Source organism: Crocuta crocuta, unplaced genomic scaffold, assembly GCF_008692635.1.
Source record: "Crocuta crocuta isolate KB4526 unplaced genomic scaffold, BGI_CrCroc_1.0 scaffold234, whole genome shotgun sequence".
Taxonomy (NCBI): domain Eukaryota; kingdom Metazoa; phylum Chordata; class Mammalia; order Carnivora; family Hyaenidae; genus Crocuta; species Crocuta crocuta.
Window position 1 is genome coordinate 4,261,666 of NW_027529647.1, and position 17,409 is coordinate 4,279,074.

Genomic DNA, 17,409 nt, shown 5'->3' on the forward strand with positions numbered 1-17,409 from the left:
GTGGGGGGAAGGGGCCTCCTGCGCAGGCGCATCCCGATCCTGGCACCGCCAGGGCCACCAGCCCCACGCCACCGCCGGCGGCTCCTGTCTGTGGACTGGCCACCACGGCCCCGCCATGCTCAAGGCTGTGTGGACCAGGTGGCTTCTCACAGCAACGAGGGACCTGCTCCTTGGCAGAGGGCGCCCCCTGCACTGTCCCTCCCAGGCCTCGGTCTGTGCAGCTGAGAAACTGGCTTTTCGTATCCAGAGGCACACAGGACGTCCCTCGAGACTCTCTGACAACCCCCATCCTCACCGCGGTTGCAAAGCTGTGTCTCCCTGAAGCCCCCTGCCCAGGCTCCTGCGGCCTGGACAGCTGCCTGAGGAGTACAGACAGCTGCTCAGGACCCCTGCCTGTCCTGGTGGGGACGGATCCCCGTCCACAGGCTGCGTTCTGGACTCGAACGAGAGACCAGGGCGAGGTCTTCAAACCTGAGCTGCACTTAGAGGCCCTGAAGGAAAAGCCCCCGTGCCCCCACCGCTGATGGCTGATGCTGATTGGGCGGGTAGCGGGGCCACACCTGGAACCTGGGGGGGGTGGGGGGGGCGGTCCCCCGACCTGCTCTGTGATCCAGCAGCCCGGCCAGCACCGTGTCCACTTCGTCGCTCCGGAGCAGACACACACGAGGCGCACTCTTTCAGACAGTGCAAACCATTTATTCTGGCTTCTTCTGGTGGTACTCGGGGTCATCGGGGAACAGCGAGCCCCACACGGCACCGCAACGGGTCTGGGGCACAGCAAGGCACAGAGGTGAGTCCCGCATCAGGTGATGCTGATGGCCAGGGACGGCTGAGCACCAGGAGGCCGCCAGGCACCAGCCGGGGTGTGGGGACCCCTGAGGGACAGGCAGCTCCAGTGTGTACTGAGGGGCACAAAAACTGACCCCAACGTGGGCCTTCCGGCCGGTTCCTCAGAACATTCACAGCACAGGCAGCACAGGGATAAAGATGCCCCTCGGCACCTCCACGAGCAGCAGGCCAGCCTCATGGAGCAGCCCCAAGGCAGCCCCTTCCTCATGGGCCCGTCGCAGGGGACCCCAGGACAAGTGTCCAGGAACCACAGCGGAGTCTAGCCCCCCCTTGCTCTGGGAGAGGCCAGGAGCTGGAACCGCCGCAGCGCCCAGTTGTTGCCCCGAGGCCGCTGCAGGCCCCAGGGTGGGTGCAGATGGGAGAGGGAGAGGCCTGCTCAGGACGGAGCTCCTCGCAGAGGCCTGGCCCCTCCAGCCAGATGTGGGCGAGGGAGGCTGGTGCCGTAGGGCCCGGCTCTGCCCAAGGCAGCCCGGGGAGACGCCGGGGAAGGCAGCTGGCCCTGAGCACGGCCCCAGTGGGGCAGAGCAAGGGCCTACGGCACAGCAAAGGGAGAGGCCCGGCGGTCCCCTCATCCTCGCACAACCCCGGGCACACGGGGAGGGGCAGGTCAGTGTGCAAACCGAGCGAAAGACCGACTTCCCGTGGTGTTTCATCTCGGCAGCCGGAGCCTCCTGCGCACGTGCTGGCCGCCAGGCGTCTAGGCCCCGCTGCGATAGCGCAGGCGGGAGAAGCGGTCCCGGACAGCCTCGTCGCTGTCAGGCCCGCCCTCAGCCAGGCGAACCACCCTGCTGCCCGGGACGAGGTCGCGCACCTTGTGCTTGGCCACGGAGACCACGCCAGGCCCATCCGGGTGAGCAGGGCCCGTCAGGAGGACGTAGGCGGCGTGGCGGCTGGGCTCAAACAGGACGGCTACGGGAGACACGGCCATCACGGCAGTCAGGACCGGCCCGAGAGGACCCGACAGCGCCAGGCCCTCGGCCCACGCGAGGCCACACTCACCTCGGAATGCGACGATGTTGGCCGAGACGCTGGCCAGCTCCAGCAGGACGCCAGGCGTGGTGGGGTGGAACATGTACAGGCTGTGCTGGGTGTCTCCCGGCTCCTACAGCAAGAACGGGCAATGGCGCGTGAGCTGACGACAGGTGCTCGGCTCAGTGGCCGGGCTGTGCAGCGCCTGCCATCACAGGACACCCTGATAGAGTGCCCCTGCCCAGAGCTGTGTCCACAGGGTCTCGACTCTGCACCCACCCTCCGCTCCTTTTCCTCCAACCGCCTGGAGACGAGGCTCCTGACCCTTCTGAGGCTGGAAATCCGCACCTTCCCTCCTTCACGTACCTTCTTCCCCAGTCCCCATCGTCTGCTTGAGGCGACGGCCTCCCTCGTGGCCCACCCCGTCCCACGGCTTCTACTTACGAGTGCGCGTCCAGCCACCCAGTCAGCTCGCCGGTGCCTCACGGCAGCACCACGCCCAGCCTCTGGTCTGTGGCCCCGGCACTGGTGTCCCCCCTCAGCACCCGCCCCGCCCGTACCGTCTGGTTGGTGCCCATCAGCTCATGGAGGCCCCAGAAGAAGAAGGCGGAACGGTGGTCTGCGGTTGGCAGGCTGGCGGACTGCGGGTCCCCGGGGACACCCGGGAGGGCCTGCCTCCACAGGACAGCCCCTGTGCTGAGGTCCAGGAGCAGGATCTAGGGAGGGAGAGGACAGCATGGAGGGTTGCAGGCAGGGCCCACAGGGCCCACGGGCCAGCCCAGAAGGAGCTACTCCCCAAAGGCAAGCAGGACATCCCGCGGAGGCCCCTCCTGTGCCAGCTCCGTCTTCCGGCGCAGCCCTGTGGGCTGTTCAGACTAATGTCCGTCAACTAAGAACAAAGCTGGGACCTCGAAAGGAGGTGCGGCCAACCTGTCTGTCAATGCCGGTGCCGTTTTCAATAACCACAGCCAAGGTGTCAGGTTTGTAGTAGCCAAGGACGGGTCTTCTGCAAGGAAGACAGGGCAGGAGAGCTCACACAGGGCCTCTGCGAGGGAGTACCGGGCAACAGGCACGCCCCGGCCTCGCCCTTGGCCACGCCTGCCCACACTGGGGCCTGCACGGGAGGCTGAGCCAGGGCCGAGAGCACAGCGCCGGCCCCTGCCGTGCAGCACCGCACCAGCTAACGGGCAGGAGGCCTCTGGCAGAAGCACACGGGCATTCCCCCGCCGACGGCCGGCCTCGTCCCGGGGCCGTGACCGAGGGGCAGGCTGAGGGTGCCAGCCTGCAGTCACCGCGCGGTTCCTGGACGAAGACGCTGTACCTCAGGACCTGGGCCGCGCTGAGGGTCCACCTGGGCACCAGGTCCTGCCCATCCAGCAGCACACAGGCCTCTGAGCTCACGAGGAGGAGGTCCTCACCCGCCTTCCCTGGAACGGCCATCAGGTAGCGGATGGCTCCGGGGCTGAGGGAGGAGAGCCAGAGGGATGCGGCGGGGACACAGAGGTGGGAGGCAGGACCCACCCCCACGGGCTGCGCGCTGGGCTGCGTCTCTCAAGCTGCGGGCTCCGCCCACATCCCCTGCTTCTCCAGTTTAAGAGGAGACCAGGCCCTGGCTGTGGACAGAGGTGAGGGTGTGCCCCCTGTTGGGAACCTACCTTCCCACGGGCTTTTTCTCAGGTGCTGCAGGCCCGCTTCCCGTGGCTGAGCCCGGGACAGCCCTGGAGCCCGGCCGCAGACAGGGCCTTGCCCCGTGGCCCGCTGGACGGCTCCGAGCACCGGGTGGGGGCCACCTGCGCCATCCGCCGCCCAGACCAACCTGCGCCAGAGCAGCCCGTGGGCGGTGGCGTTGAGCGTGCCCTCCCAGAGCGGGTCTCTCTTCAGCGGGCTCCCGGTCCCGGTCACCTTCTCATGCAGACCCTTCACAGAGTGCCCACACAGGTCGCTTGCTGTTGGAAACACAGGCGCCTCGAGTCGCCGCTGGCAGGGAGGAGACCCCTCCCCAGCCCTGCTGCCAGGACAGAAGGTCGCCTCGCTGAGCCTCAGGCGCGGAGACCCTCTGGCTTTCCGGGCCTGTCAGTGAGCAACTCGTATCTTTCCTGTGAGAGTAGGAGTTGGCGTGTCCCCCCCCCCCGCCGCATCTGCTCTCTCAGGAACGTGGCTTCCATGAGGGGCGGTCCTGGAAACAGCAGGCACCACGTACCGCAGGGGAAAAGGATGTAGTGAGCACCCGTCCTGGTGACGTGGAGGAGGGAGCCACTGGTCCCACCCACACCGAGGCTGCCTCGGTGGCCGATCTGGTGCCCGGTGCTGCCTGAATAGATGTAGCCGCTAACCTGGAACACAGAGGAGAGGGGCTGAAAGCCCTCCTGGGAGATGCGGGCAGCCCCATGCCAGCCGACCGGGCCCCATCCCCTGGGTTGCAATGGCCCACATGGCTCCCCAATTCTTGGGGAGGCCCAGAAGCTGCCCAGTCAGGACGGAGCCGGCCCAGCATGCCGGTCGGCAGACGCCCGGAGCACAGGGCCCTGGGCGAGTCCCCTGACCAACGGTCAGACCCCAGTTCTGCCGACAAGTGCAAGGGAACCAGGGGCGGAGAAGAGGCCTGACCCTGACGGGGAGAGGGCCAAGGGAGGGCCGCGGGGGCCGGGAGGGAAGCAGTACCTCCTTCTCCTCCTGGGTGAGAACCAGCAAGTCTGGGGCCCCGTCAGCATCAACATCAGGCAGCCGGAGCAAAGAGCTCAGGACAGAGGCGTTCCTTCCAAAGCTACTGGGGTGGCTCCACAGGGTCTCCCCTAAAGCCAAGCACGTCACCTGAGGCCTGGCCTCCAAATCCCTTTCTGCCTCAGCCCAGCAGTCGCACAGGACCCACACTGAGAGACGGGAACACCGGCCGCGGGAAGGCAAGTGCGGCGTGCGCTCCCCTGGCCATCAGAGACGGGGTCACGTGCCACATCAGAGGCGCTGTTTCTGGAAACACAGAGCTCCACCTTCCTGTGGAGCTTCTCCGTGTCTTCTCACATCTGGCTCTAGAACATCTCAGGGCCAGTTCTGACACTCCCACGTGGAGGGACAGGGCCTGACCCTGACACTTTTCAAGCCCCTCAGGACCCCTGACCACCACAGGGATCAGAGGTGGGCCCTCGGCCTCCAGGAAGACGCCTGCGCGCAGAGGCAGGGAAGGAAAGCACATGCTCATGGCTGGTAAGGGAAATGCTAACTCAGCATATCTAGCGTCAAGGCACAGAATTTCTTAAGACCCTGGTGAGGATGGGGGCTAACCACAGCCTGTGACATTAAAGCCCGGATATGGACACCCGTGTATCCAGAGCCCAGACGGGCCGACACCTCCCCTGTGGGCTCAACCTGCACTGGCCCGGGTGCTGCAGAAGGCAGCCGCCGCTGAACCCCCCGTCTCTGCTGGCCCTGCAAGACTGAACCAGGAGGTGACAAGCCACGGTGACACGTGACGGATCAGGGTAGAAGGGCATGACTGCTAGGAGGTGGCATCCCCGGGAGGCTCCCTCCCTCCCCTGGAACCTTCCTCCCCACCCTGTGCCCTGGCCCCAAGAACACGGGCTGAACCTCCTGAGAGCTGCCTGGAGGGGGACCTGGCGTGTGGAGCCGCCTACCTGTGAACGAGTCCACAGCGACGAAGGAACCGGGTCTGCCCGCAAGGACGCAGGCAGACGACGTCCTGCTGCCCTGAGGCTGCGGGACAGCACACTGCACCAGGGCCCCGTCCTGGGCTGCGGGCCTCTCCCAGAGCACGTTGCCACTGGCCCCCGACACGGCGACCACAAAGGTGCAGGGGGAAGAAAAGCCTGGAGGGAAGGGACCCGACTCTGCGGGGCGTGTCAGGCCCTCTTCCCCACACCCCGCTTCCGGGCCCAGGCCGCTACCACTGGGCTCCCGGGGACCCTGGTGCTGGCCCCATGGGGTCAGGGTGCAGGGACCAGGGCCTGCCCCCTTGGCTCCTTCTAGTCCTGCTGGGCAGGCAGGGTTTGCAGAAACCCCACGATCTGCCCTCCTCACAGGTGGCAAAGGGGAGGGTTCCTCCACCTACAGGAAGTTCCTCCTTTTTCAGATAAAAACCCCATTACCTTCGTCAGTGCAGGACAGGCTGAAGTTGTTGCTGCTGTTGGTGTTTTTATAAAGAAAGAGAACATCTTGGATCCTGTCCCTGTTTATGTCTTCTGTAGCCAGGAAGTCATAGGTGACTGAGAAAGAAAACCACAGAGGACAGTCCTCAAGCCGGGCCCAGTGTAACGGCCAGGCCGAGTCCGACACAACCTACTTTAAAAAAAAAAACAAAAACAAACGTTTCTTTTCTTTCTTAAGTAATCTCTCTGCACAACATGGGGCTTGAACTTACAACCCTGAGCTCAAGAGTCACATGCTCTTCCAACTGCACCAGCCGGGTGCCCCAACTCAGCCTACGTCTGTGCTCCCCAAGGCCAGCCGGGTGCCCCGACTTGGCCTACGTCTGTGCTCCCTGAGGCTTAGTGGTAGTTAGCACGTGCCAGCGCAAAAGCACACAGCACGGCAGCTTCGTGGCACCAGCATCCTTCACGAACACGATGGATGAAATCAGATGTCAGCAGGATGCGGGGTGCACACGTGCATTCTCTGAACACCTTTCCTTCAGGAAGGAACCCCTCCCACCATCAGCCTGGGGTCCAGGAGTCCATGCTCCCCTACTCGTAAGTGTCTGCTTCCTACCTTTGTTTAAGGACTCAAATGATAAATTAAATGCGTTATAATCAAACGCCAAAAGAACGAAGCTGGGCCCATATCCTACACCATATACAAAAATGAACCTAAAATGGATCAAAGAGCTAAACTTAAGAGTTTCCTATAAGAGGGGCGCCTGGATGGCTCAGTCGGTTAAGCATCCAGCTTTGGCTCAGGTCATGATCTCACGGTTCATGGGTTCAAGCCCCATGCTGGGCTCTGTGCTGACAGCTCAGAGCCTGGAGCCTGCTTCAGATTCTGTGTCTCCCTCTCTCTCTTACCCTTCCCTGTTCACGGTGTCTCTTTCAGAAATAAAAACATTTTAAAAAATTAGAAAAAAAAAAGATAAAAAAAGAGTTTCCTAGAAGAAAATATATAGAAAAGTTTTCATGATGCTGGATTTGGTAATGATTTCTGGGATGTGATGCCAAAGGCATAGGCAGCAAAAGAAAAATTAGAAAATTGGAGTTCATCAAAATTTGGAACTTATGGGCATCAAAGGTCACTGTGAAGAGCGTGGAAAGACAACCCACGGAGTGGGAGAGAATATTTGCTAATGAGATATCTGATAAGGGACTGACACCCCGAAGAGGCAATGCCTATCAGTCTACAACCCAGTGCAAAAACAGGCAAAGCACTCGAAGAGGCACGTCTCCCAAGAAGAGGCAGAGGTCGCCACGGCACCCGGAAGATGCTCAACGTCACCGGCAATTGGGGACATTAAATCAAAACCACAAGGAGACACTGCCTTTTTTTTTTTAACCCAATTTTTCACCCATTTTTACCCAAATTAACTGACAACAAGGACTCAATTCCCACGCAGCCAAGTTCACTGCATTACTCGCAGCAGCCACCAGGTGGAAGCGAGCCGAGTGTCCACCCACAAAAGAACGCCCCCACGGAGGAGCCCTGCTCAGCACTAGGAAGAACAGGGGGGCATGCGGTGACCGACAGACTTGTCTCTGTGCGGAGGCCAGGCTCCACGACACAGGTCTCACGGCTTTGTTTACATGAAGTGCCCGGAAGAGGCAAGTGTGCGGGCGCAGGGGGTGAACAAGGGCTGCCGGGGCTGGGGGAGGGCGTGGAGAGGGCAAGAAGCCCTGTCGGGTGATGGAAATCTGCTGAAGCTGGGACGTGCTGACAGCTGCACAGCTGCTCTGTGAATTGACTAAAAATCACTGAATCGTATACTTACAACAAGTGAATATCTTGACATAAAAATTATACCTCAAAAAAAGCTACAAAAATAAACACAGAAACATATATTATTCCTCCCTCTCAAAATGAGGCATGAAACTCTGAATGAAACTGGCTATGGGGCGAGACGAGAGCCTCCCTGTCCTGCCCCGGCAGCGGTCACGGAGCCTCTGCGGTGCCCGCTCGCGTGCGGTGCAGGCGCCCCGGCCGTAAGAACGAAGCAGGCTGTCCAGAGAGGGGCGGACTCGGTGGCTTTTCATGAAGGCCACAATTCCAGACTGCGGATTTCCCGAGAGAGGCCAAGTGTGCCGGAGTCCGGCTCAGCCGGCTGGAAGGTCAGCCAGAGCGCTTCAGGGTACCGGACCTATCAGATCCGGAGATTTCATTCCTCCACGACCTCCCCTCCACCTGTGTTGCCAGTGCTCTGCTTTATTACTTCTTTTAAATTCCAAAACATAACCAGATGGGCTGCTCTCCTTGACTGACCCAACCCATCCTTCCTAAAATGAGAGCAGGCTCCACGGTCGTGCCCCCACGTTTAGCGAGAGGCTGCTCCACAGACCCTACAGTTCCAAGAAAACCCCGGACGCAGAACTGTCAGCCACCCCAGGCCACCCCGGACTCTGGGACTCGATGCCGCCCCCTCCCCCACCCCAGGCACACCTGCTGCGTTGTAGTGGATCCTCCAGGCCCCCTGAGACGCGGGCCGGTCCGGGCAGGGGATGATGAATGAAACCACGAACACCACAAAAAGGCAGACAAACAGTGAAAGAAAAAATGCCACAGTCCGGCAGCGGGAGAGGCGGGGGTGCCGAGGCGAGCCTTTCAAGTTATCCTTGTTTGCTTGGTTTCCCAGATTCTCCTGCAACTTCTTGTCTTCACTCTTCAAGGGGTGGATTTCGGCTTCTAAGTCCTTGCTGTCCATCACTGCGTGCACATCCCAGAGCGCCACTCCTGGTCACTGCGTCAACACAACAGGGACAGTCAAAAGGCTGCCGCGCTGGATGGCCTGCCGGGCTCTGCTGTGTTCAGCCTCTCAGCCTGCTTGCAGCCACGACGGTGGACCACTGGCCCAAGAAACAAGAGCTACATAAATGCTTAGGGTGTCACAGATGCCACCTAAGAAAATCTTTAATTGGCAAATTGGTTGTGTGGAGCCAGCACGCAGGGAAGACTTTCACCGGTCACACCCCAGCGTCTCCTGCCTGCTGACGACGAGGCCGGCGCTGGGCAGGGCTGGGGCTGCCGACAACGGAAAACCTGTGCGTTACACATTAACTCAGCGCCACCAGCGAGTGGTCCGGCGCACCCGACCTGCCTCCCACCAGCCTGAGGCACAGATGGAAACGGGCGCCCATGTGGGAAGGCTGGGGTAGCTTTAATTTAAAAAAAAAAAAGAGGGGCACCTGGGTGGCTCAGTCAGTTGGGCATCTAAGTCTTGATTATCAGCTCAGGTCATGATCTCGCAGTCATGAGATCGAGCCCCACACTGGGCTCCACGCTGAACACAGAGCCTGTTTGGGATTCTCTCTTTCCGCCCCTTCTCTGCCTCTCCTCCTCCCTGAGTCTCTCCCTCAAAATAGGTAAATACATATTTAAAAAGAAAAGGAAGATGACAAGCGTCGGTGAGGATGTGGAGACCGCGGGACCCGGTGCAGCCGCCGCAGAGGACGGTCTGACAGCCCCTCGAACGTTTACACAGTTACCCTGTGAGGCAGCAGTCCCTGCTCTAGGTGTGCACCCGAGAGAACTGGCAACACGCTCACACAAAAACTCGCAGATGGGTGTTCATGGCCTCATTCTTTCTAACAACCCAAATGTCCCTCAACAGATGGATAAACCAACTGTGGCAAGTCCGCACAACGGATGGTATTCGGCCATCAAAGCAATGACCCCTGCTGCAAGGCGGGCAGACCGTGGAGATACCCATGCTCAGCGAGGCACGCAGACACCGGAGCCGGCCCATGGCAGGGCTCCATCTACGCGAGATGTTCGCAACAGGTGAGCCCATGACGGCAGAGAGTAGACGGCTGGTTACCGGGGCTGGGGGGGCAGGGGGGACAGGGCGAGGCTGCAGATGGGTGCGCAGTTTCCTTTCGGGGTGGTAAAAACGGTGGGCATGGCTGCAGAACACTGAATGTATTCCGTGTCGCTAAGGGTAAATTCTAGGTGTTAAATGTTAAGGGTACTTTACCACAATTTAAAAAGAAAACCAAACGACGCTGTGCGCATTCTCCTCTGTGCAGCCCTGACTTTTAAGGTCATGGAAGTCAGGAAAGGTGTGCCTGTGCAGGGTAATGAGTCAGACACAAGAGAATCAAACAGTGACTCATGACCAAGGACCTCATTACGCCCAAGCGCCCGGCATGGGGTGGGGAAGTGGGGCAGGAGCTAAGGAGAAGCGAGGAGCCGAGCCGAAGCAGAACCGGGATCAGGCCTGGCGTCAGGAGAGCCGCTCATTGGCCGGATCGAGACACCGTGTCTGCAGGGGGAGGGTGTTCGACGTATTTACAACACACGCATTCCTTTGGCAAAGGAAAGAAAACTCAATGAGAGGTCAGAATGCTGAAATACCAGATTTTTTTTGTTTTATGTTTTATTTATTTCTAGGAGAGAGAGAGAGAGAGACAGTGCGAGCAGGGGAGGGTCAGAGAGAGAGGGAGTCACAGACTGAAACAGGCTCCAGGCTCCGAGCTGGCAGTCAGCACAGAGCCCGATGCGGGGCTCAAACCCACGAACCGCGAGATCATGACCTAAGCGAAAGTCGGACGCTTAACCGACTAAGCCACCCAGGCGCCCCATGAAATACCAGATTTTAAAAGCTCCATCTTTAACATGCTCTTACTTCAGAGCTTTAACACACTGGGCAGGAAGCTCAAGGTCTCTGAGCTGCGGCTGCCCTTCCTGTCGGAAGCAGGGTGTCCACCAGGGCGCAGGGGGAAAGGCACCCTAAGACGACGTAAGAACGTAGTCTGGGCTCCATTCAGAGTGACACAAGGACTCTCACCCGGCCTACGCCTGGTCTCCCACACCCACCTTGTGGAAGGAGCCTCTGCACGGCTACGGGTCCGACGGGTGACTGGTCTGCACAGGGAAACCGCTTGCACGAGCCCAGGCGATCTCAGGACCGCGAGGCCGCGGGCGAAATGCACTGGCTGGGGACGTAGGTCCTCCGGGCCCTGGATCCACATCAGAGCCGCTTTTACAATCCTGATGAGGCGCCGCGGCCACACCCCGAGTAAACCAATCTGGGTGGCGGTTCCAGGCAGGGGCTGTGGTCAACGCTATCCAGGGAAAGGCCGAGTGGAGCAGCGCTGGCCACGAGGTCTGTCCTGCTCTGGCTCTGGTCACCCCCCTTCACCGCCGGTGGCGGTGAGCTGTCTCCAGTCTTCTGGCCCCCGCAGCGAAGGGAGACCCCACCTCCTCACCGCCAGCCCGGAGGGAAAGCATAGCAAAGGGCGAAGGGCCTCTCCCTTCAACCGGGTTGCTGGAGGTTGTATTCTGGGCGTTGTTCTCCTTGGAATTCCTGGCAAGCTTAGTAGAGCCCAGCCTAGGAGGCCGGAGTGCTCCTTCCCTGATCAGTCTTTGAATCCCTAAACTACGGGGGTCCCTAAGGCCAAGAGCGGAGGCCAGGGCCAAACAATGATTGCTGCTGTTGTCTGGCTTTTTATGTCAGCAGTAAATACACGTGATAAGGCTCTGAGAGGTGCAGAAGTGTCGCTCTCACCCCCTTCTGTGGCCCTCAGGCGTGAGGGGAAGCGTGTTACTGGCTTCTAATGGCTCCCTCCAGAAATGCTCTGTGCACCGTCAAGCAGAAGGGGTGTTCCTAAAATGTGACTGGAGCAGCTGGCCTGTTAGCTCAGCCGGTTAGAACAGCCGAGTGATAAATCCGACCGCTAGGTGGAAACGAAGCCCAGACCCTTGCTTCTCCTGCACGGTTTACGTCGCCGAAGGAGACCAAACGCTGCATCTGGCGGCAAAACCAGAGGGAATACTGCCGTTCTCTCGGTGACCCGGCTTTCGACTGGGAGCCCAGAGCTCAGAGAGCGCGCATTTCCCCCACACCACTACCTGCTTCCACGGCAAGACTTAGAAGCAGAAGCGGAGAAAGCTCTCCATATGGTCACCAGTAGCAGGAGGCCGGGTGGCGTGCCTCTGGTCAGCATTTACAACCCGGCCGTGCGTCAGAGAAGCGGGAACACAAGCCCAAGGCTTCCAGGGCCAGCCCCCGCCCCAGAGGCTCGGCCGAGAGAGAACTATTACCACGGTGGGCCAGGGAGGCGGCTGTAGGAGACATTTTTGTGGGAGCCGTCATTGGAGATGACAGATGTTGGTGTCTAAAACTGAACCAGCCACTGAGATATCTGTAGAAGGTCATGAACTGATCTGAAACTGGGGTGCCTGGGTGGCTTGGGGGGTTCAGCATCCCACTCTTGATTTTGGCTCAGGTCGTGATCTCACGGTTCATGAGTTCAAGCCCTGCTTCAGGCCCTACACTGACAGCACAGAGCCTGCCTGGGATCCTCTCTCTCTGCCCCTCTCCAGCTCTCTCTGTCTACCTTAAATAAATAGCAACCTTCTCTGCTGTTGTTTTTAAAATGTAGCCATTCTGGGGGCGCCTGGGTGGCTTAGTCGGTTAAGCATCCGACTTTCACTTAGGTCATGATCTCGCGGTTCGTGGGTTCGAGCCCCGCGTCAGGCTCTGTGCTGACTGCCAGCTCGGAGCCTGGAGCCTGTTTCAGTCTGTGACTCCCTCTCTCTCTGACCCTCCCCTGCTCACGCTGTCTCTCAGAAATAAATAAAACATTAAAAAAAAAAAACTTTTAAAAAAGTCTCTTATAAAAAAACTTTTTAAAAAAAAGTTCATTTATTTATTTTGAGAGGTGGGGAGGAGCAGAGAGAGAGACAGAGAGAGAATCTGAAGCAGGCTCCACACTCTCCGTGCAGAGCCCAACACGGGTCTCGAACCCATGAAACCGAGAGATGATGACCTAGGCCGAAATCAAGAGTCAGACGCTTAACTGACTGAGCCATCCAGGCGGCCCTATTTTCACTTTTTAAACACATGTATCTTTAAGCAAGTGCATTGATAGGCCTATTATCGGTGATACTGGTTCAATAACCACTTGTGATTGATTAAGTCATTTGATAGAGCTAAGCACTGTGAACAGTACATGTTCTTAATCATTAATAGAGTTCCAAGACTTTGTCCCAGTGACATTAAATATACTTTATAACAAGGGTGGCTGTGTGGCTCAGTGGGTTAAGTGTCCCGACTATTGATTTCGGCTCAGGTCATCATCTCATGGTTTGTGAGAATAGAGCCCCCTGGCGGGCTCTGGGCTGACAGTGCTGAGTCTGCTTGGGATTCTCTTTTCTCTCTCACTGCGTCCCTCCACCGCCTCTCTGCCCCGGCCCTCTTGTACCCCGAGCACTCTCTAAATAAATAAACTAAAAACAAAACCTTTATTAACAAATAGATAAAAGATACTGCGATCCTTCTCTGAAGGTTTCCATTGAGAAAAAACTAAATAGGAACCACACACCCAACCCAATAATGCAAGTTTATTTACCTAAAAACAAGCTGAGGAGGCCAGATGGGGAGAGGATAACCCCACCATCGACTCCTTCAGGAAACGACAGTGAATTACATCCAGCAGCTCTGCCTCTAGAACCCTGGAGCTGAGCGGGGGCGTCTAGCGCACAGCACACAGGCGCAGCCATGCTGGGCAGAAACTGGCTGACCAGGAAGGGATCGGGGAGCAGGTATGAAGCAGTGGCTCGGGAGTCTCTTGTCCCGATGGGTCAGCTCTGTGTCTGGATTGTACTGCCGGCTGCACAAACAACTGCTTGTGATAAAGATTCACACAATGAGACACACGTACAGACGAGCGCATGTAAAAACTAGTGAGACGAGAGGGAGTGAGGTCTGCAGCCTGGCTCACCGCTCTGTGCCAAGGTCAATTTTCTGCTTTTGATAAGTGCTCAGTTATGTAAGACATTTGGAGGGCATGAGGGAGGCGCTGCACGATTTTTGTAACATCTTGTGTGTCTATAATTAGTTCAAAACAAACAGTTAAAAAAAGAAAGCCTTTGGCAATAGGGCGGGGGTCGGAGCTCCATGCAGGCCAAGAGGAAGAGCCAGCCTCCCCATGGGCAGCCCTGGTGACGCCTCTAAGCTCCCTAAGCAGGGGCCTCTTTTGTTTCAAGCCCGGGGATGTGTGTGTGCTTTGCTCGGTTTGGTTTTGGCCGAAATGTCAACAGCAGTGGAGTTCTGTGCTGTGGTGCCTTGAAGGCTCTGATCAAACGGCAGACTCCCTGACCTGCCACAATTCTTCATTTCAAAATAATGCCTGGCTCTCTGAAAACTATCCCCCGCAATCCTCTTCCTTCCCACTGTGAAAAAGGAAGATACTGTAGTTCTTCAGTATAACTCACTTACAGGNCACGAAAGCCCAACAACACGGTGACAATGTAAGCGCCCAAAGGACAGGAGTTTTCGCTGCTGAGTGTCCTCTCTCCCACACCCAGCACACGAAGGTTTGCTTCAGAAAGGGANAAGCCAATAACCCAAAGGTTTCTCAGTCCCAGTGTGAACCTAACATGACGAACAGGTGGGCTCCCGGAGCCAGGACTTTGCACTTTCCTAGGATTTACGTGGGTTTCTCAGTCTTTCTCGTGCAGAGTAAGAAAACTTTCAAGGGAAGGAACGTGAAGAAAGTGTTTTTAGATGAAGTCTTACCCTGACTGGACTTCCCACCATGGGGCTCAAACTCAAGAACCGTGAGATTATGACCTGAGCGAAGTCGTACGCTTAACCGACTGAGCCCCCGGGGCGCCCCGCTGTTAGATTATCTTAAAGGTAAGAAGTATATAGAAAATATCCTGCATCTCGTCACATGGTCACTGGGCATTTGTGCTGTCTGACTTGAGACCTGCCTCTGCCCACCTGGCTTATGCTGGGACTTGACGAGGGAGGGTTACGGATTCTCAACGCTCCCCACGCCATGGTGCTCCCGCCCGGGCAGCCCTCTCTCTCCAAGCCCCAGCCAGACCAGCGTCTGGCCTTGGGGAGTTGTATGGGAGCACCGGTGACCTGGGTTAGCCACCGCCCACACTCACGATGCCCCCAGGGCAGATGGAGCACTTGTCTAGGGTAGGAAGAATCTGCAACATTCCCTGTTCAAACATGGTGGACACGGCCAAGGTCAGTGAAATGGGGTGGCAGTTCTCCGTGGGCCCTGTCCCTGGACAAGGAGGTACGATCCTGCAGCACAACTGTCTTCTGTACAATCTCTGTACACAATTCGGGGTCTGGCATCACTAATCAATTCTATAGCACTTGTGCTCAAATGCTTATCCGTGAAGCTGCTTGCTAAACATAGGAGTCGTTTATGAATGTCTTTTACATTAGAGAGCCCGTGTCATGGCCAAAGTGGCCCAAACATTCTGGCAGTGGTTCAACCTGAGGCATTTGAGAGGCACCCACAAGATCCAACCAGGCGACGCCAAGCTTTTGGCTGAGCAAAGCAGAAGCCAGACAATGACAGCCAGTGTCCCGTTGTTTACAGATGAACAAGTATTTCCTCTCGTCACCAAGTAAGCAATCTCAAAACACCGAGCAGGCCCTTAATCATCTTTTAAATGAGAACAAATCTTAAGGTCATAATTCCCGGATAAAGGCAAATATATCACAGCATATGCAGTCAGCGCTCACAAGTCTCAAATTTTTACAACCGCAAAAAATTTTAAAGTGATTCAGGACAGGGGCACCTGGGTGGCTCAGTCGGTTAAGCATCCGACTTCGGCTCAGGTCATGGTCTCACGGTTTGTGGGTTAGAGCCCCGCGTTGGGCTCTGTGCTGACAGCTCAGCGCCTGGAGCTTGTTTCAGATTCTGTGTCTCCCTCTCTCTGACCCTCCCCTGCTCATGCGGTCTCTCTCTCTCTCTTTTTCAGAAATAAATAAAACATTAAAAAAAGTTAAAAAAAAAAAAGTGATTCAAGACAGTCCAAACTGCCTCCTAAGTTAAGGATGAACATCTATCTACATTTCAGACAACTATTATCCAGAATAACTTTTATAGTTTGTCCAGAAAATAGCATGGAGTAGCCTTTTTCCTGAATTCTAAGGCAGATTTTATTTCCTTTGCCACATCAGTGTTACTTCTTGTCCTGACATGGGGAAGAGGGGACGGAAAGCAAAAGCTCTTAAAAAGATAAAGTATAACCCTTCCTCAATTACTTTTGATTAACTTTGCAAGACCAGTAGGTCTTAACTTAAACTTACTTTTTACCATTATTTAAAAAAATTTTTTTTAATGATTTATTTATTTCTAGGAGAGAGAGAGAGAGAGACAGCGTGGGCAGGGGAGGGTCAGAGAGAGAGGGAGTCACAGAATCTGAAACAGGCTCCAGGCTCTGAGCTGGCAGTCAGCACAGAGCCCGATGCGGGGCTCGAACCCACTAACCGCGAGATCATGACCTAAGCGAAAGTCGGACGCCTAACCGACTAAGCCACCTGGGCGCCCCAAATGTTTATTTATTTTTAAGAGAGAGAAACAGAGGGGAGGGGGAAGGGCAGAGAGAAGGAGACACAGAATCCCAAGCAGATTCCAGGCTCTGAGCTGTCAGCACAGAGCTGGACGCGGGGCTCGAACCCACAGGCTGTGAGGGCATGACCTGAGCCAAGGTCGGACGCCCAACCGACCTGAGGCACCCTGGCGCCGCAAAGCCAAAAGCATTCTAATTAGTGCAACAAAGGTCCAGAAAACAGGTAAAATGCGCAACTAAACATCCACTTGATACTCGGGGCATTTCCATCTCATCCTTCCTTGCTCTGTATTTTGTCTTTAGCATGCTCAATATTTTACTTATCATCTGTACCCTTCCATAGAAATGGAGCAGCTTGAGGACAGGAACTCTTTCGTTGAGAGCTGTACCCTCAGCATCTAGAACAATGCCTGGCATCCAGCAGGCGCTCAGCATTTGTTACTGGGAGCTGCTCTAACTGCGTGCTCCCTGTGAGATCCTTGCAATGAAGGAAGTGGGGCAATCTGGTGGAGGCGTCAAAAAGACGCTGCCAGCCAGTGCCTGAACACATAACACAAGCTCCCTAGCCCAAATCACAGGGTTTCTAAGAGAACCCGAAAGTAATTGCAATCGCCTACTCTAATACCTGCTCAAGGTCAGACTGTCTAGTCAGCTCACCGCCAATCAATTCATAGAGGAGCAAGAGACGCTTTCGGAGCCCCCGTGCCGGCTCCCTTTCAGCCTCTGCATTGCTCTCGTTCAGTGAGGCAGGCTTGTCTGGTGAGTGATCTCCCCCACACAAGAAGAGATGCGAGCTGAGCTCCGGGCTACTTGGCCGGCCTCACAGGTCCTGATGAGAGTGACCTCGGGAATTTCCGACCCTTGTGAGAGAATTCTCAAGCCCACTCTGTTTTCGTATTTTTAATTACACTCAGGCAACCAACGCAGCACCCTTAGTAACACAAACAGTAAAGACTGGCTTACTTACTGTGCAGCCAACGAAGGGTGGGACGTTTCCTACCGGGAGCAAATCCTGTCTTTGGGGAAACTGGGGCTTGAGCTGACGGCCACGGAAGCCCGGGCTGCGGGGTCGGACCCGCTGATCCGCCGGAGGACCGGACGGCTGGCGGAGCT

At 57.0% G+C, this 17,409-nt stretch overlaps 1 protein-coding gene across 1 annotated transcript; it reads right to left on the bottom strand.

Annotated features, from left to right (window-relative positions):
* Positions 1–675: 675 nt before the first annotated feature.
* On the bottom strand, positions 676–17,403 carry FAM234A (family with sequence similarity 234 member A). The gene is made up of 12 exons (XM_077762720.1): positions 17,264–17,403; positions 8,410–8,707; positions 5,919–6,035; positions 5,448–5,639; positions 4,480–4,610; positions 4,019–4,151; positions 3,635–3,764; positions 3,140–3,280; positions 2,749–2,824; positions 2,379–2,534; positions 1,849–1,951; positions 676–1,758 (listed from the first exon to the last, which is right to left on the bottom strand). The coding sequence occupies exons 2-12, from the start codon at positions 8,669–8,671 to the stop codon at positions 1,547–1,549; spliced, it is 1,653 nt and encodes a 550-aa protein (XP_077618846.1). The 5' UTR covers positions 8,672–8,707; positions 17,264–17,403; the 3' UTR covers positions 676–1,546.
* Between the last annotated feature and the right edge of the window lie 6 nt (positions 17,404–17,409).

Coding starts and splice junctions, on each gene's coding strand:
- FAM234A (XM_077762720.1), bottom strand. CDS start 8,671: ATGGACAGCAAGGACTTAGAAGCCGAAATCCACCCCTTGAAGAGTGAA. Junction 3,765..4,018: donor CTACATCCTTTTCCCCTGCG/GTACGTGGTGCC, acceptor TGTTTCCAACAG/CAAGCGACCTGTGTGGGCAC. Junction 2,825..3,139: donor AGCGCGGCCCAGGTCCTGAG/GTACAGCGTCTT, acceptor TCTTCCTTGCAG/AAGACCCGTCCTTGGCTACT.